Source organism: Girardinichthys multiradiatus, chromosome 14 (assembly GCF_021462225.1).
Source record: "Girardinichthys multiradiatus isolate DD_20200921_A chromosome 14, DD_fGirMul_XY1, whole genome shotgun sequence".
NCBI lineage: Eukaryota > Metazoa > Chordata > Actinopteri > Cyprinodontiformes > Goodeidae > Girardinichthys > Girardinichthys multiradiatus.
In genome coordinates this window covers 25,500,869-25,524,439 of record NC_061807.1, presented here as the reverse complement: position 1 = coordinate 25,524,439, position 23,571 = coordinate 25,500,869, and the positions used below count along the sequence as shown (strand labels likewise).

Here is a 23,571-nt window from a genome sequence, read left to right as displayed (position 1 = left end):
TTGGCGTGTCATCTAACCTAGATTGTCACAGTTCCAGTTGTTTTAAACGTTTTACTACTTTCTTTGACTGCAGATATGGGCAGGTTTAGGCAAGTACACACTTTCTTGTTGCTGTTTCCTGATTCATAAACACCAACAAACATCTGTTTTGCTTCAATAATATGTTTTCTTGTATTTACCATTTTAAAGTATTGTTTTTCAGTTCTTTGGTTTACCATTTTAAATATTGTGATTGGATTTAAATGGAATACTTGTTGTTGCTGTTTGCTTTTTGGTAGAACATTGCAAGCTAAATCGGAAATTGTTTCAATAACCCGAATCTAAATGATTTTTAGCGTTATTCTTTGCTCTGTGGCTATATTTTAGCCATGTGGGAAACAGCCGAGGCCATAACACATGCCATAACTTCAGAAACTCTTTACATTTCCTTACAGTCAATACTTTGGAACCTACATCACCACATATGTGTCATCCGTTTTTGAATGTTATTTATACTGTTTTAATTGTTGGATCCAATAAATTACCTTTGAACATATGGGTACTGTGAAGCAGGGTTCACATTGATGTAATTTAATAATGCTTCTAAAGATATGAGGGTAAAAATAGCAAACAGAAAAACGAAGTAGGCATAATTTCAGATTGGAATTTAATGTGGGGCCAATTATAGGGAGGTTAAACTGGTTGTGACTCGTTAAAGATGTCTATCAAGCTTCTTCGCATTACACAACATTCTACTTTAACAAATACATCTATTTAAAAACACCAAATTTAAATATATTTTGCCTCAACATGTCCCTTATTGGGTTGACCGGTGGGTTTCAGCAGTCAGCGAGTAAGTAGACATTAACAGGTATTCGTGCTCTGGTAGGTTACAAGCCTTGGCGAGGGCCCATGTTAATGAGAGGCTCCGTTCAGCACTTTCCAAATTAGATGCGAAATGTTAAACATGAGAGGTTTGCCATTAACATGGCGCTTAGTGACACCTCTGACCCTGACTCGGGGCGACCCGTCCTTGAGATAAAATTGTGCCTACCTGGAGTGCTGGATCGACAGAAACAGCTAAGGGAGAACCAACTCAAGAGCATTGGGAGAAAGGAGTACTGATATTTATTTTGCTGAGGAGTTGCAGGAAAATTTTGAGCTACTTGTGCATTTTCCAATTTCCCCACTGAGCTGCAGCGTGTTTTATACCCTCTGAACATTTTCACATTTTGTTACATCATAACCACAAAATTCTGTTTATTGTGTTGGGATTTTATGTTACTGACCAACACAAAATAATGAATTATTGTGAAGTTGAATAAAAGGGATGCCTGATTTTATTTTTTTTACCATTGTAGCTCTACTTGTATGTCTAATTGTATGTTTAAGGCCCAATTCTCAGCTCTTTTGTAGCCTCCCAGGTTTTCTTCCAGGCTTGCCCTGTTTTAGTTCCATCCATCGTTCCATAAACTCTCCCCATCTTCCATGTACCTGCGGAAGAAAGAAGTCCCTAAAGTATGATGCTGACGCCACCATGTTTTACCCTTGATGGTGCAGACTAAAGCTAATAACTTGATCACATCACTTTCTTACACATGTTGGCTGTGTTCCCTGAGTGTCTTGTGCCATACTGGAAACAAGACTTCTTGTGAAGTATGACTTTCTTCTTCCACCTTGGAGGAGAAGTGCACAGCTAACAGTTGACCTGTCAACAGATTGTTCCACCTGAGCTGTGGATATCTGCAGATCCTCCAGAGTTACTATCGACCACTGGACTGCTTCTCTGAGTAATGTCGTCCTTACCCTGACCTGTCTGCTCTGTTCCGTGGTCTTCATAATGTTGTACGTTAACTTATGTTCTCCAAAGCCCTGAGTTGCACTGCATTTTATGTAGGGATATCAGAGTAAAGAGGGATGAATACAAAGGTATGCCACACTTTTCATATTTGAATCAGCAAAACATCCTGAAAACCATGTTATCTTTCTTATGCTTTACAGTTATGCACAACTTTGTGTTGATCTGCTGCATTAAATTCTAATAAAATAGGTTACATAATGCAGAAAGGTTCTTTTTTCAAGAGACATTGTGCTCTTGCCCTGGGTCTTTTGTTTTAATAGCCGCAGGAGGAATGTAGTGGATTGGAACCATTTGATTGATACACTAAATTAGCCTGTTTTTACTTCAAATGTCAAATCTCCAAATACTATCAAATGTTGGAAGTGTGATTTGAGGAGCTGCCAGCTTTCTGTCTCTCTCTGTGTTGTTTGGAAAAAGATTGTCTTTCTGTTTTTCCTAAAGCATTGTGCACCATACCAAAATGATCCCAGATAAAGATACTCTATGAGATGTTGCCTTCGACTACTCTCCAGTGTACAGCCCCAGATATGTCGACAGCACTCCTTTTTTTTCTCAAGCACGGTTGTCCATCACACGTTTGCTTTATTTCTTCCACCTCCTTGTATTCATATCACACAGCTCCTCGAGTAAACATTTATTTTTGACAAATGAAGGTAAGCACAAATGCTAAACATGTCAGATCTGCAAAGTCCTGAGGAATCTTCCGGCTGTGGGACCACCTCTGTGCTCTTCCCTCACCAGACAGTGATTATCACTTGCAAAACCGTCAAGCGGGAGCATGTTGATTTGTACATGAGAGCGGTTTGTTTCCTTCTATTACAGCGTGTTGCAAGATGACAGAGTTACCCCGGAAGGGGACCAAGTCATGAGCAGAGGAGACACAGAAGTAGGTCAGCTCCTAGGCGTTTGTTACATCATACATATTCATATAAACACCACCGAGTCGCTGCAGAGCAAACTCATTCCAGACAGTGTGTTTATTCTTTTCACTGAAACCCCTCTCCCCTCTTAAATGTTTGTGATTACACATCATGGTAGCAATATATGTACTCAAACCTGACCTCTGAATTAATAAACAAATCTAATGTTATGCCTTATTGAATTCATATCCAAATGTAGACATCAAACATCTTCAAGCGTAATGAATAAATAGTCTAAATGTATATGCTTGTTCTAGTTGAACAGGAATTTACCAACGATATATTTGTCTTGTGGATATTAAAGTTCTTCTCCAGATATTCTTTTCACTGCCATAAATATAAATGAACTGGAACAAACACAATGAACACAGTTAAAATTCTGATGAGTGTGCAGAAAGATAAGTATGTCAAAACACTTTCTTGTAATGCATTTTGAATCTGATGGTGAAAACGCTCATCCCTGCGAAATATGAAAAATTATGTTGTGGTAGCCCAAAACTTACTTTTCTAGCACAATGAGATGTATGGATGGGTTTTGATTTAGTTTAATTAGCATCCCCAAAAAACATGTTTCTTTTAGTTTGTGTGCTTGTTTGTTTAGTTGGAAATATGCCAAACCTTGTGCTGCTGAGTTTTGTTGGAACATTAAACCAATCAGTATCTGTCACATTCAATGATGATGAAGCAGCACCCCTTCACTGTCTGTTGATTCTGGGTTTAGCTCAGACGCGCCATAAATCCCATTTATGCAGGCAAACATGCTGCTAAGATACTTACAGACGTGAGGGACAAAGGGGTGAGCTGACACAGCAGGTAAAAGTAGTGCTAATCTCCAAACTGCTGTGGCTAACAACTATTTTATCCAGTAAACTTGTTTAGAATCGCTTTGTTGAGTCTTACTTTAATAAATGATATAGGACAACAATCATTCTCAGCATTTTTCTCCTAGATTTATATTCATAAAGGAAATACTATAAGAGCATGTTGTAAATACCACCATTGCTCTGGGTGACTCAATTATGATGCATGTTTACCTTATCATGCATCGCTGAAGAATTTTCAGTTAAAATAAGAAATTCTCTAAATATATCTGATAAATACCTACTAAATCCATAATTTAATCTGACATATTATCCAAAATTACTACAAATGACAACATTCCAATCTGGGCTGCCAGGAGTCGGATGTGTAGTCAGCTGCTCAGTCTTACTGGTTTTCTGGCTCATAATCAAAATCAGGTGTCCGCTCCTTATTGTTCTTCCTGAAATAAATCCTAGTGGCTGACCGCAGTTCAACTTATTTCTATCTTTTAAGCAGAATGGCATTATGTCGCCATATCTACAGCTGGGCAGTCTTCCTCCTGCTTAGCAACCTTAGCTAACCATTGCAAATGAAAAAAAAAAGGTTTACCCCTTACAGTTCCAACAAAATAAATGTAGTTGGAGCCTTTTCATTTTATACATTGATAGTTTTATCAGATTGGCAAATACTGTTTAATTAGTAATGAATTAGCTTCTATTCCTCAAGGGGAAAGATTTGATGTGAAACTGAGACAATTTATCTAAGCAACTCTTTAAAGTGGAAAAAAAAAGAGAACATCAGAATCGGAAAAAAAGTTTATTGCCAAGTAGTGTTTCAAATGTACGAGGAAAAACATACAGCTGACATACATTTAGAAATATGTCGTTAAAAACAAAAACTAGTTGTGTATTTACATGTGCTGAGATATTCATACTATTTGGAAGGGGGAAGTGTCAGTGGGGGACCAATGCCTTGTTAATCAGGCTAGCTGCAGATGGGAAGAAGCGTTTTTTGTGGCGAGAGGTTTTGATCCTGATGGACTGCAGCCTCCTGCCAGAGGGGAGAGTCTGAAACAGTTTGTGTCCAGGGTGGGAGGGGTCAGCTGTAATCTTTCCTCCTTCCCTCCGAGTCCTGGAAGCATGCAGTTCCTGAAGAGAGTTAGATTAGAGCCAATCACCCTCTCTGCAGAGTGAATGCTACGCTGCAGCCTGCCCTTGTCCCTGATGGTGGTAGCAGCGTATCAGATGGAGATGGAGGAGGTGTGGATGGACTCAGTGATTGCGAAGTAAAAATGCACCATTATTGTCTTGGCAGGCTGAACTTCTTCAGCTGTTGCAGGAAGTACATCCTTTGCTGAGCCTCCTTGGTGAGAGAGGTGATGTTCAGCTCCCACTTGAGATCCTCAGCGATGATTGTGCCCAGGAAATGAAAAGAGTCCACAATGGCGACTGGAAAGTCACACAGGATGATGGGGGTGGGTGGGGCTGTGCTCTTTCTGAAGTCCATGATCATCTCCACTGTTATTAGAGGATTGAGCTCCAGACTGTTCTGCTTGCACCAGGTCACGAGATGGTCAATCTTCCTCCTATAGGCAGACTCATCGCTCCCAGAGATGAGCCCAGTGAGGGTGGTGTCATCCGCAGTCTTCAGGAACTTGACGGACTGGTGACTGGAGGTGCAGCTGTTGGTGTACAGGGAGAAGAGCAAGGGGAGGAAACACTGCCTTGAGGGATTGCTGATGATTCTGGAATCAAATACGTGTTTTCCCAGCTTCACATACTGCTTCCTGTCTGTCAGGAAGTCCGTGATTCACCTGCAGGTGGAGTCAGCCACGCTCAGCTAGAAGAGCTTGTCCTGCAACAGGGCCGGGATGATGGTGTTGAAAGCAGAGCTGAAGTTCACAAACAAGATCCTGACGTAGGTTCCTGGTTTTGAAGTAAGGTGGATGTGTGCTGGTCTTCAGGAAAAGAAGATAGTTAATCACTAATAGATTTTAAACAACTTAAACTATGACCACCAAGGCTGGATGATGATCTAAGTTTATCTTTCCACCAAACAGTGAGAGTACAGACATTTTTTTATTTTAGATTGTCTTAAATCATCATTTAAACGCAAAACAAAGAGATGGAAATAATTGTTTGTTTTTATTTGTTGGCAAAATACCTTAAAAAATATAAAACTTTGAAGAAACACTGATATTTAATATCTTAAGCTTGAACAAAGAAGCTAACAAAGAAGCTATTATCAATTTATAAAGCAATAGAAATGCAAGGATAATAGAGGGCTCAAAAGTTTTAACAGTTTTTTTAATGATAAGAAGGAAATTAACACTAAACTACAAAATGTTACAAACAAAAACAATGAGCAAAGCCTACATTTCTTTAAATGTTTTCTGTCAGCGTTGCTAATCTGTCATTTCTATTTCTGCATTTGATGCCAGTTTCTCAGAAACAAAAGTCAGCGTTACTCCCAAGATCAGGAAAATTCAACAGCAAAAGTAGCCACTAATCTCATAAAGCCAATTTTAGAGTTGGATAATGCTGCTTTTACTTTAGGAGTGTCCTAAAACTGGCAATAAACATGCCACTACTTACAGTCATTGCAAAAGATAATACTGCCTTTTTCTTTTTTTCAGAACATGTTAAGCATTACAGGTGAAACAGAAAATGTTTTGTGTTGTAAATGAAGCCCACGATCTGCAGTGCTGGCTTTTATCAGCTCATATAATCATAGTTGGTCCGTCAACGCATTCATTCTTAATTCCAGTACACCCTCGCTGCTGTGCCACGCTTGTCTTTCAACCACTTTAGGAAAAATGAAAAAAAAAAAAAAAAGAGTTGCAGGAGAGCGTGGGAGAATGAATAGAAACTGAGTCAGTCACAAGGCTATGAATTGCACTGATAGTTCAAAACATGATGCTATTTCTGCCAGCTACAGTTATTCACTCACCCCTAATACAATCAGACACTCCAACACAACGATTATGCGGAGGGGGAGATTGACCTCTCCTCAACTCCTGGAAGCCTGGGCTTCACTTTCAGAATCATTTGTGTGATTTGGACAGAAGAAGAGAGGAATGTAAGACAAGAAAAATGTAGCTCTGACTTGTCTATTAAAATGTTTGACTTATGGCTTTATTCTGAAACTCACTTCTGGTGACTCTTCAGTGTTAATTAATCTTGTACATTGCCTGTTAGGCATTTAACACTTTACATAGAATAATAAAGTCATGCTACGTTTAGAGGAAAATAAATGTAAATGTAAACTTGGGAAGGGCCTTTTTAAGCTGGGACGAGCCCTGCTAAGAGTGTCGATTAGCGTTTTTCCACTGAAGGAACTCTCGTTCTTAAACTGGTTCGGTTTGTGTGCCTTCAAACTTTGGTGCTTAGTTGAGCACCGTTGCCCATTTCCACCAGTTTTGCGAACCCATAATGAGTCGTCGACAGTGGGTGTTACACAGCCCGGCGGGGAAGCTTGGTAGCAACACAGCGGAGCTTGCTGAGCTGCGTGCAGTGTTCCGATTAAGGCAAAATGAGAGCATCCATAAACTACTGTTAATACAGAAAAGGAGACTGAATGTTTAGTGTGTTTTTACAAACATGAATAATATTTATAAGTTACATTCTTTTTGCTGGCATACTTGCTGCTTCTATTGTCTGTGGCTCCGAGTTGAACCCGAGTTGCCCGCATTGAACCAGAATTTGCACTTTGGAACCTCTTTTAGTTTTAGTCACCGGTTTCAAATAATATTCGGGAACCGGATCGGGCTCCAAACCAGGTCTCAACAGATTCTTTGAATAAATAAAAGCAGTTAAACTGGATATGTTTTTTACAGTCAGGGAGCCACCTTGTTCCTATTATTACATAACAATGAACATTTCATCCACTACACATTTGGTCCTCCCTCTGCTATATTTAGAATAGCATTAATTTTTGTGTTTTCTATAGGATGGCAGTACATTGTAACCTTTTATGAACCATACATAAAAGATCCTAAATGGCCCTAATCTCTTTAAATTCCCCCAGTCTGGTTTATAACTATTGCTTTAAACAACATTTGTTGTTTGTGAACACTCTTTAAAGTCCTCACTGGTATTTTCCACTTGTCGTTGGTATTTATTAATAGCACTTAGTTTATAAATAGCAGCTGGGGACATTGAAAGTCCTGACAGCATTTTTTAACAGGGCTGAAAACAGAGGTTTTGCACAATGTTTCAAGAAGAATTGATAAACAACACCTGGTTATATAGAAAAACCTGAGTTTATAAATGGGTCTGCACACAGTTACACAAGCCATTTACCTCAGAGTTTTTAAACAGCAGCTGCTGATATTAAAACACCTGGCAATGTTTATAAATGGAGCTGCACAAAGGAATTATACTCAAAGTTTTAGGCAAGATTTCTAAAATTCTAAATGCAGCTGGTGATTTAAAAGACCTGACAGTGTTTATGAAATGTGCTGGTCATGTTAAGCAGAGTTTATGAACAGCAGCTGGTGATACAGAAAGACATGTTGGTGTGTGTTAACAGAGCAGTATTTATAAATTCTGCTGAATTAGCAATAATAAAAGCAGTTGAGTGTAGTGCACTAACATACTGTGGGCCCTGTGCACACGACAGCTTTTTGGTGAAAATGGAAATGTTTTGCTTCATTTCTGCTGTTTGCATACATCACAACGACACGCGTTTTCTCTGACAATGATATGATTTAAAACGGTTCCAATCTCTAAAGTTTTACAAATGTCCCGATCACGGCTAGACAGGATTAACGTAGGGTGTATCCACACCAGGAAAATTCTTTGGTCCACACCAAAAGCAGACTTTATTTATTTCGTTTGGTATGGCTTGCTTTCACATTGTACTTTTTGCAGTTGAACAATTACTTGTAAACAAAGCCACGCAGGTGACGATCATTGCTACAGAAATGACGGGTTTGGGACAGATCACAGACAAATTGAGGAAAACAACTGTTGCATGCAGCATTTCTGTTTTGCATATATGTGTCGTTATAACAGCTACAATATCAGTGTGAGGGTGAAGAGCAGCTCATTCAACAGATTTTGCAACATTCTATTTATAATTTTGGAATGCCCTTGAAGAATGCGTGCTGCAAGCTGAAGTAGACAACGTGCTCTATATGTCCTGTCCCATAACATGCCGGTAGCGGCGTTGCTAAGCAACATACAGCTGATGGGGTATGATTTCAATGTATGTACACCTTTGCTACCAGCTACGGTGGCTTGTTAAGTCCAAGTGACAAATGTTTTTTGTAGTTGGGTTAGATCGGGGCCGGTTCTATTCATTCTATAAGCGAACCGCACCAGTGTCTGTTTGGAAGCGGACCGAGACGGCCATAGAAAGTGGATCTCGGTCTGGTTGTTTAGTCCGGACCAGGGTTCGTTTGAGTGCATTCACGCCTGCACAAAAGGTCCAGACCAAGAGGGGAAATGTACTCTGGTCCGTTTAAAGCAGGCCAAAAGTGGCAGGTGTAAATACACCCCTAAACTTCCTGTATGGGAAAGCCTGTCCCATTACCCACACTACATCCTACGCCACCCTATGAAGTGTGTACCTGGTAAAAGTGCACGTAGGGGTTCAAGTGTGCAGGTTACAAGCATGCAAAATTGGAGGATTGGGACAGTAGGGGTTACCTCATCGACTAGTACCACTACAACGTAACTACGACATCAAAAATGACGGGACCCGTCGCTGTTTTTGCAGTCTTGCTGCTAAAAATTATTTTAAAACTGCAATAAGCAATTGTTTTGAGGAGAAGAAAGCGCAGGAATCGTTGGAGGCATATACACCAGACTCTTGCCGCATCACCAGTGTTTGTTTGAAAGGGATGTGCTACTGACTGCCCAGAATCACCCTGAAGCCGGTGGCATTTGACAATGTTGAGCCTGGAAAACCAGTAAGAAAAAACATATCGTCGGCTTACATTGGTGGTTGTGATTGGTTTTTGCTCAAAATGTCATATGCAGCAATGAATTATGGGTAATATACTTTAGCGAGGTCTGCTTAGATGCACGCTTAGCCAAAGTATGGATCGACGGCACAAAGGGGGCAGGGCGAAAGACCACTCTAGAAAATTGGGACACACTACGCACACAAACCCATCAACGGGAACGCACAAATGAGGGACACAAGGGTGGAAATGCGAGTATTTGAACAGGGCTGCAAACTGTGGAAATTAATATGCATGCGTACTTCATAACAGATGCCGACAAGTTTAAAACCCAAAGAAGAAGAAGTCAACATCAATAACAATGGTTGATGGCAGAGGACCGTTTGCCCTGCTGATTCTTTTAACAATGGTTCTTCAACAGAGTGCTAATTTTCTACCCCGTTTTTTAAGCAAGGAGTGTTTGTACGCATGTTAAATTTAAAAAAACATACCACCTACTAGTGGCATGGCAGGAAAATAACACTGGTTTTAACATTTCTGTTAGTGTGTAGTGCACAGAGATCACATTTAAAATGTTGTCATGTAGGTGTGTTAACAGGACCTGAAAAAAAATCATTTTTTTAATAGGATTGTTGTCGTGTGCACAGGGCCTAAGGGCCCACACATTCAGCTCATGTTGGGTGAAATTAAAACAGCAGTAAGATAAAAGACAATTAAGTTGTGTTAGTATCTCTACCCTTTTTCTTGTCCTTAAGCCATTAGATTTAAACATGACACTATGAAAGCAAAAAATGGACTTAAAATGTTATCAATATATTTTTTAGAGTTTATTGTGATGACAATATAGGTTTTGATAAATAATATTAAAATTCAGAACAGTCCTTTTCGGATCTATCACTCTAGACAGTCTTGGACATCACAAGCACTTGTATGATGCTTAAATATATATATATATATATATTCCATTTATTATATAGTTTTGTTCACTGCATCAAAAGCAGTAGCAGTGGAACCATATTGTAGTTTGAACAGTAAAAACAACAAAACCTAGCACAGTACGAGGTTTTCGGGTTTCCAATCAATGATTGTTAATAACATGAATTCAACGTTATCTTAGTGTCTCTCATCCTTAACCATCCCTAGAGGGCACTTGTAGCATTTTGATTTTTTGTCTTTACCCTCGTGCATGAATCTACTGTCTGATTGAAATGCTGTTTGAGCTTTGGTGTGGAAAAATAACTGGTTCGGTGGAAAAAAAACCTAAAGGCCTTCTGGTATTTGTTGCATCTCTTATATATTTGGTAAAATAATCGTTGAAAAGAGATTCTGGAAAATGGACCTTGAGAAAGGGAGATGATGGTGCCAGGGAGGCTGTTAGGAGCTCATGCTGAAAATGTTGAATCCAAGGAAAATGTTGGAGTCAAAAGAGAAAATAAGGATTCCAACATAGTGCAGTGTGAAACTTGTAGTACTCTGCCATTATCTTAAAGAGAAGACTTTTAAATAACAGACAACAAACCACCCTCCTGCATGCACATGTCGGTCGACATCCTCTTTAACTGAAGGTCTGTGTTGCCTGCATAAAGCATGGGGAATAAAGGGTGGCCTTGCTGTATTGGCTTTGTTATATCGAGCACGGCCTGGTGGCGCGTATTACCAGCTCTCTCAGGCTTCTTTTCTTAGAGCTACCGAGGAATTGTCTCGCCTATCGAACCGCTCACATGTAAACACAGTATCTTCAGTCTCTGGCTCAAGGTATGTATACACAGGAGATTTTCAGGGGGGAGGGAGGAGTCGGCATACACTACACAGTGTGTTCGTCCTCTTCTATTTTTGTACACAGCCTCTGTGATTTAACAGCTCTCCTGATAGCTTCGCGTAAAGTGCTATACAGGAGAGAAAACTATCCACTGGTCAGCTTAGTTTTACTGTGAAATCTTCTGTCCTAAATTCTCCATATTAGTAAATTTTTTTCCATTACAGATTAAACTTTATCATGGGAGATAATAATACATATGGATTCAGTTAAAGTGGGCTTTAACATCAAGCCAGGCCTGTGATTATGATGTGATTATCTTTGACTGATAGTGTAATCCTTGGAGCGATTGCTGGAAGAAACGCTGGCTATGCAGAGCCCAGCTGGTGCTGGGACCATGGAAGAGGCTATACATGCCCTGTGTTCCCTGCTCTGGGTACTTCTGTCTGCTTGACTGCGCTTCCTTTTCCTTGGCTCACCGCCTCCCCTAACAGTCACCATTTCCTCCATATACAGGGCTGCAGCAGCGGGTCAGATGTCACCCACATGGGACTGTGTGTCTCCTTTTGTCATTGTTGAGCCCGATGACGGGTGTGTGTGAGTAAAGCAAGTCAAGAGAGGGACTGAAGAGAACATGTATGTGGGTACGCTTGTTATTTTAAGCGGTTTAGAGGTGACTCAGAATAATATTATGTCCTTTTTTTGGTGCTTTAAAAGTGGGCAATTTCTAAAAAGAATCCACGTCTGAATCTGGTTTTGCAAAGAAAAAACAGTATTTGGGGAATCTTGCAATAGAAGGTACATGCTAATTGGTATATAGGCCAGTGCTGTCACAGCTTCCCACTTGGTTTCTTTGCCACACACAGATTCCTATCCATTGCCACAGCGCCAGGCCCCGGTGAGATCTCCTCCAGCGTCAGAGGTGAACCTATCCACTTTTAGAAACCCCACTAAATCCACATACACTGCACCAAGCAGTTAAATTGGAGTCTTTTAAGCCTGTCCTCACTTCTATTTTCAGCCACCTTCTTTCTGTGTCTTTCAGCTCTTTTTTGTTTGCATTTAAGGTCTGGCATGGTTCACGCAGAAATGTTTTGCATGTTTTTACTGCAGTGTAATCAGATCCCACTTTTAATAAAAAAGGAGTGCATTTATGTACGCGTCATCAGTTACAGGGCTGTCACCAGGTAACATTGTCTCTTCGCCTCCTATCTTAGGAGGTCAATGTATATTCCATTATTTCAGATTGTTTACCTCATTTATCATTTGCATTGACAGGTTGTTTATGCTGTTGTCGCAGAGCCTGTCAGCCAATGTGTAAATTTGTGGATTTAGTGAGAAACTTTTTAAAAACATAAGGCAAGAATCCAACAGGGTCTGAAACATTGTCCATTTAATTGTACTAGAAATGCTGCTGTGCTGGAGTTACTACACATCAAGTCGAAGGGCAAAATATAGCTAAATATACAACTGAGATTTATTATTAATTAATCCATTTCAACTGATTATGAAGTAAGAAAATAACAGTAAGATTTAATTTTGCTTATAGCTCTAATGTTAAAGGGTAAAAAGGCTTGACATGAATTCATCATTTATTGCAACAACATAATCTGACAATTAAAAATTTTTAAATATCCAACATTTTCATTATGATTTGTCTGGGGACTGTAATGGCCATGGAAGAGGGTTGATTTGCTGTCTTATAAGCCATTTCTGTGTTGATTTGTATGTTTTGGGATATTATGTTACTCAAAAGCTCACTGATGACCTATGTCCTGTTTTCCGGTCTACCAAATGTTTTTGATTTTTATTTAAAAAATATGTTGGCACATCAAGAGCTCACGGTACTGTGCATTCTATTATGATTCCCAGGGCCTTGAGAAAAGAAAGGGCCACACAGCATCACAAACCCTCCACCATACTTAACAATTGGTGGGATATCCATCCCTCGTTTTACACAATACCTACCTGGAACATTTGTTGATGAAAAGATCAATCTTTGATCCATCTGACCGAAGCACTCGGTTTCAGTTAAATTCCCAGTAGAGTTAAGCAAGCTTAACATGCTTGTGTTTCTGATTGTACAGGTCCTTCTCAAAAAATTAGCATATTGTGATAAAGTTCATTATTTTCTATAATGTAATGATGAAAATTTAACATTCATATATTTTAGATTCATTGCACACTAACTGAAATATTTCAGGTCTTTTATTGTCTTAATACGGATGATTTTGGCATACAGCTCATGAAAACCCAAAATTCCTATCTCACAAAATTAGCATATTTCATCCGACCAATAAAAGAAAAGTGTTTTTAATACAAAAAACGTCAACCTTCAAATAATCATGTACAGTTATGCACTCAATACTTGGTCGGGAATCCTTTTGCAGAAATGACTGCTTCAATGCGGCGTGGCATGGAGGCAATCAGCCTGTGGCACTGCTGAGGTCTTATGGAGGCCCAGGATGCTTCGATAGCGGCCTTTAGCTCATCCAGAGTGTTGGGTCTTGAGTCTCTCAACGTTCTCTTCACAATATCCCACAGATTCTCCATTGGGGTTCAGGTCAGGAGAGTTGGCAGGCCAATTGAGCACAGCAATACCATGGTCAATAAACCATTTACCAGTGGTTTTGGCACTGTGAGCAGGTGCCAGGTCATGCTGAAAAATGAAATCTTCATCTCCATAAAGCTTTTCAGCAGATGGAAGCATGAAGTGCTCCAAAATCTCCTGATAGCTAGCTGCATTGACCCTGCCCTTGATAAAACACAGTGGACCAACACCAGCAGCTGACACGGCACCCCAGACCATCACTGACTGTGGGTACTTGACACTGGACTTCTGGCATTTTGGCATTTCCTTCTCCCCAGTCTTCCTCCAGACTCTGGCACCTTGATTTCCAAATGACATGCAGAATTTGCTTTCATCCGAAAAAAGTACTTTGGACCACTGAGCAACAGTCCAGTGCTGCTTCTCTGTAGCCCAGGTCTGGGGAATATGGCACCTGTAGACCATTTCCTGCACACGCCTGTGCACGGTGGCTCTGGATGTTTCTACTCCAGACTCAGTCCACTGCTTCCGCAGGTCCCCCAAGGTCTGGAATCGGCCCTTCTCCACAATCTTCCTCAGGGTCCGGTCACCTCTTCTCGTTATGCAGCGTTTTCTGCTACACTTTTTCCTTCCCACAGACTTCCCACTGAGGTGCCTTGACACAGCACTCTGGGAACAGCCTATTCGTTCAGAAATTTCTTTCTGTGTCTTACCCTCTTGCTTGAGGGTGTCAATAGTGGCCTTCTGGACAGCAGTCAGGTCGGCAGTCTTACCCACGATTGGGGTTTTGAGTGATGAACCAGGCTGGGAGTTTTAAAGGCCTCAGGAATCTTTTGCAGGTGTTTAGAGTTAACTCGTTGATTCAGATGATTAGGTTCATAGCTCGTTTAGAGACCCTTTTAATGATATGCTAATTTTGTGAAATAGGAATTTTGGGTTTTCATGAGCTGTATGCCAAATGAATCTGAAGTGCAATGAATCTAAAATATATGAATGTTAAATTTTCATCATGACATTATGGAAAATAATGAACTTTATCACAATATGCTAATTTTTTGAGAAGGACCTGTAGGAGAAAAAAAGTGTTTCTGATGTGTGTCTCACACACTCTGATGGCTCATAGCCAGATTATAATAGTTTTTATGGGAACTTGACACCAAGATCTCACTCTTTCCTTAGCTGTGGAGATGTTTTCATCCCTCTCTATAATAAATGTGGGTTCTGGTCCAGCTGTTTGTCCCGTTTCCAGTTGTTATCCTTAGTAAATGGATATGTACCACAAGCTTTTAAGGTAGCTGTAATTAAACCTTTACATAAGAAACCTTCGCTTGATCGAGATGACTCGAAAAAGTACAGACCTATATCCAATCTTTCATTCTTATTTAAAATTCTTGAGAAAATAGTTGCCAATCAAATGCTTGAGCATTTACACAGCAATGACCTGTTTGAAGAGTTTCAGTCAGGCTTCAGAGCTCATCATAGCACTGAAACAGCTCTGCTGAAAGTCACTACTGATATTCTTATGGCCTCAGATAATGGACTTGTGTCTGTACTTGTCCTGTGCTGCATTTGATACAGTCAATCATAATATTGTTATAGAAAGCCTGGAATATGCTGTAGGGATCAGGGGAACAGCACTAGGCTGGTTTAAAACATATTTGTTTGACAGATTCCAGTTTGTTCATGTAAATGATAAATTATCTTCAAACTCCAGAGTTACTTGTAGAGTACCACAGGGTTCAGTACTTGGGCCAATTCTCTTTATTATGTATATGCTTCCAATAGGTCAAAATATCAGGCAGCATGGGATAAATTTTCACTTACGCTGATGATACTCAGCTTTACTTATCCATAAATCCTGATGAACCCAACCAGTTAAATAGACTACAAGCATGTCTTGAAGACATAAAAACTTGAATGACTTTACATTTTTTGCGTCTAAATTCAGACAAGACAGAAGTTGTCGTCTTTGGACCGGAGTCTTTAAAAAAGAAACTGCTTAGTAAATCACTTAACCTGGATGGCATTAAATTGACCTCCGGTAATAAAGCAAAAAACCTTGGTGTTATTTTTGACCAGGACATGTCATTTAAATCCCATTTTAAACAGATTTCTAGGATTTCCTTCTTTCACATCCGGAACATTGCCAAAATTTCGAAATATCCTATTCAGGAGTGACTCTGAAAAACTAGTCCATGCATTTGTTACTTCAAGGCTGGACTATTGTAATTCTTTACTATCAGGATGTCCACAAAAAGCAGTTAAAAGCCTTCAGCTTATTCAAAATGCTGCAGCAAGAGTTCTGATGAAAATTAAAAAGAGATATCATATTTCTCCTATTTTAGCTTCCCTTCATTGGCTCCCTGTTAAATCCAGAATAGAATTTAAAATTCTCCTCCTCACATATAAAGCCCTTAATGATTTAACTCCATCATACATCAGAGATCTGATTGTTCCATACCTTCCTAACAGAGCACTTCATTCTCAGACTGCAGGTTTACTGGTGGTTCCTAGAGTCTCTAGAAGTAGAATGGGAGGCAGATCCTTTAGTTATCAGGCTCCCAGTTTTAGTCCATGAGGCAGACACCCTGTCTACTTTTAAGACTAGGCTTAAAACGTTCCTTTTTGATAAAGTTAGAGTGGCTTAGGTTATCCTGAGCTATCTTCCTTATGGATGGAGGAAGGGGGAGTCAGGTTAAGCCTAAACCGGCTCAGTTATGGTTGAGGTGCAAACACACCCTCCATTTCTGCTACCTGTATGACCCCCTCTCTTTTCCAATGGTTATAATCAATCTGACAGAGAGAGGTATCCCAATCGTTGTGGTTTTTAGTATAACAATGGCCATCAGTGGGCTCTAGATGGACAAACTTTATCAGTTTATTATTTTACTTAGTGCTCCTACACGTGTTCGGGCTCTGGCACTCGGTGGTTTGGTCTGGCCTCCCTGGGGGCCCCGCGCCGTTCCGGACCCTTTGTGGGGTGCCTTGAGACAATATTGTTGTAAATAAGCGCCGTCTAACTAAATAATCTGAACTGAAACTATCTCTGTAGTTATGCTGCTATAGGCTTAGGCTGCTGGAGGACATAATGACCACTTTCACCCTCTTCGCTACATTCTCACACTACTCTCCAATTTTGCATTATTTGCTGTTATTACAGTTTTTGCATGTTTTTTCTATATCCGCACAGTTTTGTCCAGTTCAGACTGGTTTTGAAACAAATGCATTAAGGCTGCTAAGAGAACTTGACATTAGAGTTGTGTATAAATATTAATGTCTCCACACTGAAGAAAATGGATTTTAAAACATCTTGAGATAAAGATAACTTTGTAAAGGTTACAGATATTTCTTCAGTGGTTGCAATTGTAATTTATGTGTTTTACTAAATGTTTCTATTTCCAACATCCCCACTTATGTGTCCTTGGATTAGACATTGAATGTTATAGAGGCCCCTTGCAATATTTTCCCTGTTTGGATTAGCATCTTTTATATTAACATAATATGATGTGCATATGAGAATGACAGAGATAAAAGTGACAAACATACTGTAATTGCTGCAGCTCTCCCTCTCCCTCTGACTTCTTTTTTTCTCTCACAGTCTCAGTTAACACACTTTTCAGTGTGAAGAGGCTAATAAGCTCACCATTCTGCACTTAACGCACCTGAAAATAGCACGCTCGTATTTATGCGCAGCCTCTCGTGGTCCTTAAAAATACCGCCCTATATTTGGAAAGCGCTGTTTGGCAACAGGCGAGGCGGCGAGTCGCAGCAACTCTGCATTGTTAATTTGTCTGACCTTTTGTTTTGTCTAGCTGCAGAGTGGGAGGCTACCGACTTGAAGAAGGTGGAGGAAGCCTACGAGACACTCAACATGGAAATAAGGTAAGGAAAAATAAAGAATTAGAGGGGGAGGTTGGCTTCTGTTGTCACATAGTTACGGGTGAATAATGAACACTTTGAATTTTGCGTGGATGAGGCATTTACTTCTCACTTACAGTTAGGTCCATTTATATTTGGACACTGACACAAGTTTTATTGTTTTTACCTGTTTACTGAAACATATTACAATTATAGTTGTGTAATGGCCATGGACACAATGTGCAGACTCCCAGCTTTAATTTGAGGGTATTCACATTCAAATTGGATGAAGGGTTTAGTTTCAGCTCCTTAACATGTGACACCTTCTATTTAAATGGACCAGATTAAGCAGATCATAGGCCTGGAGTGTTATTTGCATTTGCAAATTATTATTTACTTTTTATTTTATTTATTTTATTCTAAAGATTTACTTTGCGGCACTAGTGCCCTTTATTTTGTCATTTCTTGAAAAGTAGCCAGACACGAAGTGATGTAAAGAAAGAGGGGAAGACATGTAACACAGGTCGCCATAGCCGGGACTCTACCAGGGGACAGTTGCGTTGAGGGCCAAAGCCTCTCCACACATGGGTCCCACCCTCTACTGCTGTGCCGGCGCTGTGAACAGACAAAATGCAGTCAAAGGAGCTCTCCATGCAGGTATAACTAGGCGACATTAAGCTGTTGAAACAGAAAACAACCCATCTGAGAAATTGCTACAATATTAGTGGCAAAATCTATAGTTTGGTACATCCGTAAAAATAATGGTGGATTAAAAGACCTGGACATCCACGGAAGACAACAGTGGTGAATGATCGCAGAATCTTTTCCAAGGTGAAGAGATATGCTTCACAACAGCCAACCAAGTGAAGCACACTCTCTAGGAGGCAGACTTATCAATATCCAAGTCATGGCTGATATTTACTGTTGATGCTACACAGACTGAAGCAGCCAAATGAATTCTGAGGTGTTCAGAGACATACTGTCCGCTCAAATCCAGTCAAACTAATTGGCGGCATTTTATAATACAGATGGACAATGACCCAAAACATACACCCAAAGCTGCCCAGGAGTTTATTAAAGCAAAGAAGTTGAGTATTCTTAAATGGCCAAGTCGGTCAACGGATCTTGACCCAATTGAGAAAGAATTTCCCTTGTTACAGACTAAACTTTGGACAGAAAGGCCCACAAATAAACAGCAACGGAAAATCGCTGCAGTAAAGAGCTGGCAGAGCATTAAAAAGGAGGGAGCCCAGCGTCTGCTGACTTTTGAGACCCTAAAATTAAGGAATTGTGTTAAAGAATGCTTTACTTTCTCACATTTCATAGTCTGTTTGTTCAAACCACAGAATTAAAGCTGAAAGTCTGCACTTCAACTGCATCTAAGTTGTTTTGTTTTCAAGTTCACTGTGGTAATTTACCGAAGCAAACTAAGAAAGAAAAAAACGTCTCTGTCCAAATATTTATGGACCCGACTGTAGCTACTGTAAGCAAATTGGGAAGACATTCACCCAGGGCTTAAAATAGACTCCATCCTTCTGTGCTAAAGGGGTGTGGAAAGCTGCACAGTAATGAATTTGTACTGTGTGATACCGAGGGCTAATTTTAATGAAGAAAAACACTCTTGTTTGTTGCCTACTGTGCTCTGCTGGGTAGGCCTCTTCCTAACTTTATTTTCAGCAGCCTCTGTGTGAGTTATTCAAATTCTTTATGGCAGATTAAAAGGCAATTATGGCTCAAATTAGTGTTGAATACTCAGCGATCATTTAGTTTTGAGTTTTCTTTTTCTACCAGAAAACAATTCATATCCACTTCTTAATCCACTGCAGATGTGCATAAAGTGGAACTAAAAAGTATGCAAAGCTCAGTCAAAATGCCAGTTTTTTAATGTAAAAAATGAGACCATGATAATTAACTGATTTGCACCTTTAATTTGACCTGTATGCTTCATACTTCAACTAAAACAAATATCTTAGGGGGAGAAAATGCTGCAGTAAACCTCATTGTATATGCGTGTAGAATTTTTAGATCCATGCTATGCAGTCACAGTAACATGTTAACAACATTGGAAAAAGTTACAGGTCGATTTATTTCGACATTAGTCTTACTTAGAATTACCTCTGAATTTTTGACATTGTAACCAACATTAAGTGATTGGCGATGCTAACAGTGCCTAGCCCTTAAATATGATGCTTCACAGAAAAAAGCTCCACTGAACAGTGATTATTCTCTTAATCCTTATTTTCGCTTTACTTGGTTCTCCACATTTTCTGGAGTAGAGAAATGCAGAGAGATAATTTTGCTATGTTTGCAAGACTCCAAGCAGCACTCTGTAGCACATTGTCATGCAACAGTAAGGCTGCAGAACATTGTTCCACCCCTCTATAGGAACAGAATCATGCAGGTATTCGGAGGTTTGTCCCTGTTATGGTTGGTAAGCAACTTCTGTGGCCATTTGGGCTTGGAAATGGTTCATTACCATTAAAAAAAGAAGAGAGTACCAAGCACAATGATGGTAGTTACCAAAAGGTCAAGATATTTCCACAGTAAACATGCCTGTATCAGGTGTAAGAGGAAATAATAGTGGGTTTTAGATTACTGTTCCGATTACTTCCTACTATGTCTCAGTAGTAATTTTAATCACATAATTAAACACTGCTGTATTTAGTCCCATGTGGTTAAATAAATAGGATTGTGCTAGTGCAGTCATGTCTGTGCACTTCTAGTTTATATTGTGTAGTCATGGTAAAAAGAAAGCTGACCTTCTTTCAGTTCAGTGTTTTATGTGCTAGGCCATAATAACAATGATATGATCCATACAAGGATCATAACATATTTGAATCTAAGATCAAGTGTACAAAACCACCCAACAAATTACATACTGTCAAACAAAACAAAGTTTAAAAATAACTATTTGAGTGTGAACCACTAAGTACACTCTACGTAGAACCAGCTTTACGAATTACTTGAAATAGTCATTTTGTTCATGAGGTTATCAGTCTCACATCATTGTGCAGAAATTCGGAGACACTTTGGTTTAGAGTTTTCACTTCAGGTCGTTGGGGTTTGCAAACATTTTGTTTTTGCTCAGCTCTTTTCAGGTCATATCACAGAATTTCTTTGCAGCACCTTAATCGTTTCCTCCCAGCCAGTCTGTTGTAGATTTGCTGGTTTGTTTAGGGACACTGTCCTGTTGATGACCCAGTTTTGGCAGATGTTGAACAGATGGCCTCACATTTGACTCTAGACCTGTCTTTTTCTAACTGTAGTGTCATGATCATAAACATGTACAGTGCCAACTAAGGCCTGTATAATCTGAGACTGAGTTTCTAAAGTTCTTTGCAATTTCTTTGAGCATTTCCTCTAAAATGTTTATTCAGTTGTAAATAATGTCTCTGCCTGTAGAATGATGGACTTTAAATTGTTTGGAAATGGCCTTGTGACCCACACCAGCTCAGTGGGTTGTAACAGTTGCTTCCACAGGGTCATTGCTGATGTCTTTCCATCTTAGCATTGCGTTAACACACAACTATGCTTTAGAGTGGCAAACTGCCAAAACCCATGCTTCAATAGAGGTGGTCAAACTTGCTGTTGATCAGTTAATCAGTTATCACTATCTGGCTGATACGTTACTTCTTAAGTCATATGAAAGTAGCAAGGGTTTACTCTCCTTTCGTCTTTTATTTTCGTTAATAAATAAAGAGAGTGCAGCTTTTTACAGTCTCGTAAATTTTTACAATGTTCTATAACATAAAACCCTCGAACTAATTACAGGTGTTCTCTTTTTACCATGACTGTTAATTCATTTCTCTCTCTCTCTCTCTCTCTCTCTCTTTTGTGCTGTAAAGGAAATTTTACACATAAAATGAGTCAGTGCATGAATGTCCTAACCTGTGCCCTTTCTGCGTATCACATGCACACACGGTTATGCAACCTTCATTGCTTCTTTGACCCCGACTCATCCTCCAACACTAACCTACCTTATCCAGAATCACCCTCCTTAGACATCTGTTAACCCCATTTGCACTTATGAGTTATGAATATTTAAATGAGGGCTTGTGCACAGTTAGAGATAGGGCTCACTTGCTTTATCTGCCATTAGTGAAAAAGAGTAGTCCTCACCGGCTCAACTAATGGAAGACTCTGCATAGAAATGGGGCTTTAAGGGGCCACCTCATCAAAATACTATCCAAGAATTCAGTCACTAAAACATGTAGGAGAAACAAAGCCTCACTGCCAGCACAGCTCAAAGGCACCCAAAGGTTTTTTTAAAGGAATGTTTAAACACTCTCCCAAATGCATGGTTTCCTGAAGGGAAACAGTGATACACTTTGTGATTTTGTTTCCTCAGTGATCTAAAGAAGAAGCTGGAAATAGACTATGGGACAGATTGGGAATATTTGTTTCTGAATGGCCAGTGCTACCAGCTGAAAGTGTACGAGTAAGTACAGACTATCTTTTATCATTTAGTAGTTTGTTTGTTTTGTTTTTTTTTATCTATGGGAGGACATTATTACTGACAAAAGTTTAAAATGAGGAGTGGCTATTGTGCAGTCAGCTGTTTAACAGAGGTTTGCTTGCTAAATTCAGTTTTAAAATAGCATTACCATAATAAGAATATAGATGGCACTGCTTTAGTTGCTGCACAAAGTCTGGTTGTATTTTTCATTCCAGGAAATATTTCCAAACTGAATTTAGTGTTTTGTTGTAAGCAAGTGAAAGTGTAGTAGCCCTCTTTCAGCCAGCTGACAAGCAGTGTTCCAGGCAGAAGAGCAAAGACTCTTTGAGATATGAAAAGATCAGAATGAAAGAGCTTGGGTCAGTGCAATAGGCAGGCTTATGATTTCTTTCGGTAGATACAATTAAGATGGAGCTCACTATGAATTCAGTAAGCCAGTTGATGAGGGACAAAATGAAGCCATTAGGCGAAGTGCTCCTTACTTATGATAGGTTGTACTTACCGGTCAGTAGTGGTTTCCTTTTGCTGTTGGCCCACTTAGATGTCTTTGGTACCAGATGCATTAAAGATAAACATGGAAAGATTATAATACAAGAAAACTATTTAAGTGACAGGCAAAAAACAGAGTTGAAGCATAATTTTTTTGGCTGGACGGAAGCCAGGTGCAACAAAAGATGATGAATTGCGATGACGGGTTCTTACTCTTTCCAGATACTTCAGAATAACTCCTGGAATGAATTACAACATTTCCTATTTTTGTATAAATTGTTTCCTTTCTTTGACATAAATAGAATATTCTTACTTATGGCAATGCTGATGACTCTCGGGTCCCTCCCAAAGAAGTGTGGCGTGGACCTCATCCTCTTTGTAAGTTGGCGTGCAGCTCACTGGACTGAGCTGTGAGCGAGTTTGAAAGAGGTATCAAAGAATCAGCACGTCAACCAGAGGCTGAAAGCTATCTTATTTTGTGCAGCTGTAAGAAATAAAAAGCCGTCTGTAACAAAAGGGAAGCATCTCAATAAAGACCTCCCAATTTAAAGGTTGATAATCTCTAAGCTCCGTCACCCTGGAGAAGACAAGCAGCTAAATCAACTAAATTTAATCAACAGAATGAGCTTCTTTTACTCTCTCCCGTTGCATCCCTGTGGCCCCTGCTGGGATAGAATCTGTTCTCCTCAGGATTGCTTGCCAGCTGGAGTTTTAGAAGCCTGTGGGTGGTTGCAGTTTAAGAAGAAAATTATCTGAGATCTGCACTATGCTGTCTGCACAGCAAATACATGTTCCAGGCATCTGTGGTTTCCCTGTGCACTGTTACGGCAAAGCGGTTCTTTTGCTTACTTTGTCATTTTAGAGGGCAGAATCTGAAAAGCAATGATGCTATTCTCATTAAAATCACAAAACAGGTCTGTCTCAATTTTTTTTTTTTTTTATAGACAGTAATAAAAACATAGTCATGCGTTATATTTGTGGATGGTTTAATTTTA

General features: G+C 39.6%; 1 protein-coding gene and 1 long non-coding RNA gene across 2 annotated transcripts in view; one reads left to right on the top strand and one right to left on the bottom strand.

Moving 5' to 3' along the window:
• LOC124880495 (glucosidase 2 subunit beta-like) overlaps nt 1-23,571 on the top strand; it is a 234,250-nt gene that overhangs the window by 139,990 nt on the left and 70,689 nt on the right. Inside the window, exons 11-12 of the mRNA XM_047385643.1 lie at nt 17,586-17,655; nt 21,980-22,069. Of these exons, the coding sequence (XP_047241599.1) occupies nt 17,586-17,655; nt 21,980-22,069 (160 nt within the window). The remainder of the gene's footprint in view (nt 1-17,585; nt 17,656-21,979; nt 22,070-23,571) is intronic.
• LOC124880498 lies at nt 4,377-23,403 on the bottom strand. Its single transcript, XR_007041366.1, has 3 exons — nt 22,890-23,403; nt 22,590-22,632; nt 4,377-5,518 (listed from the first exon to the last, which is right to left on the bottom strand). It is a non-coding gene; the product is annotated as an uncharacterized LOC124880498 (long non-coding RNA).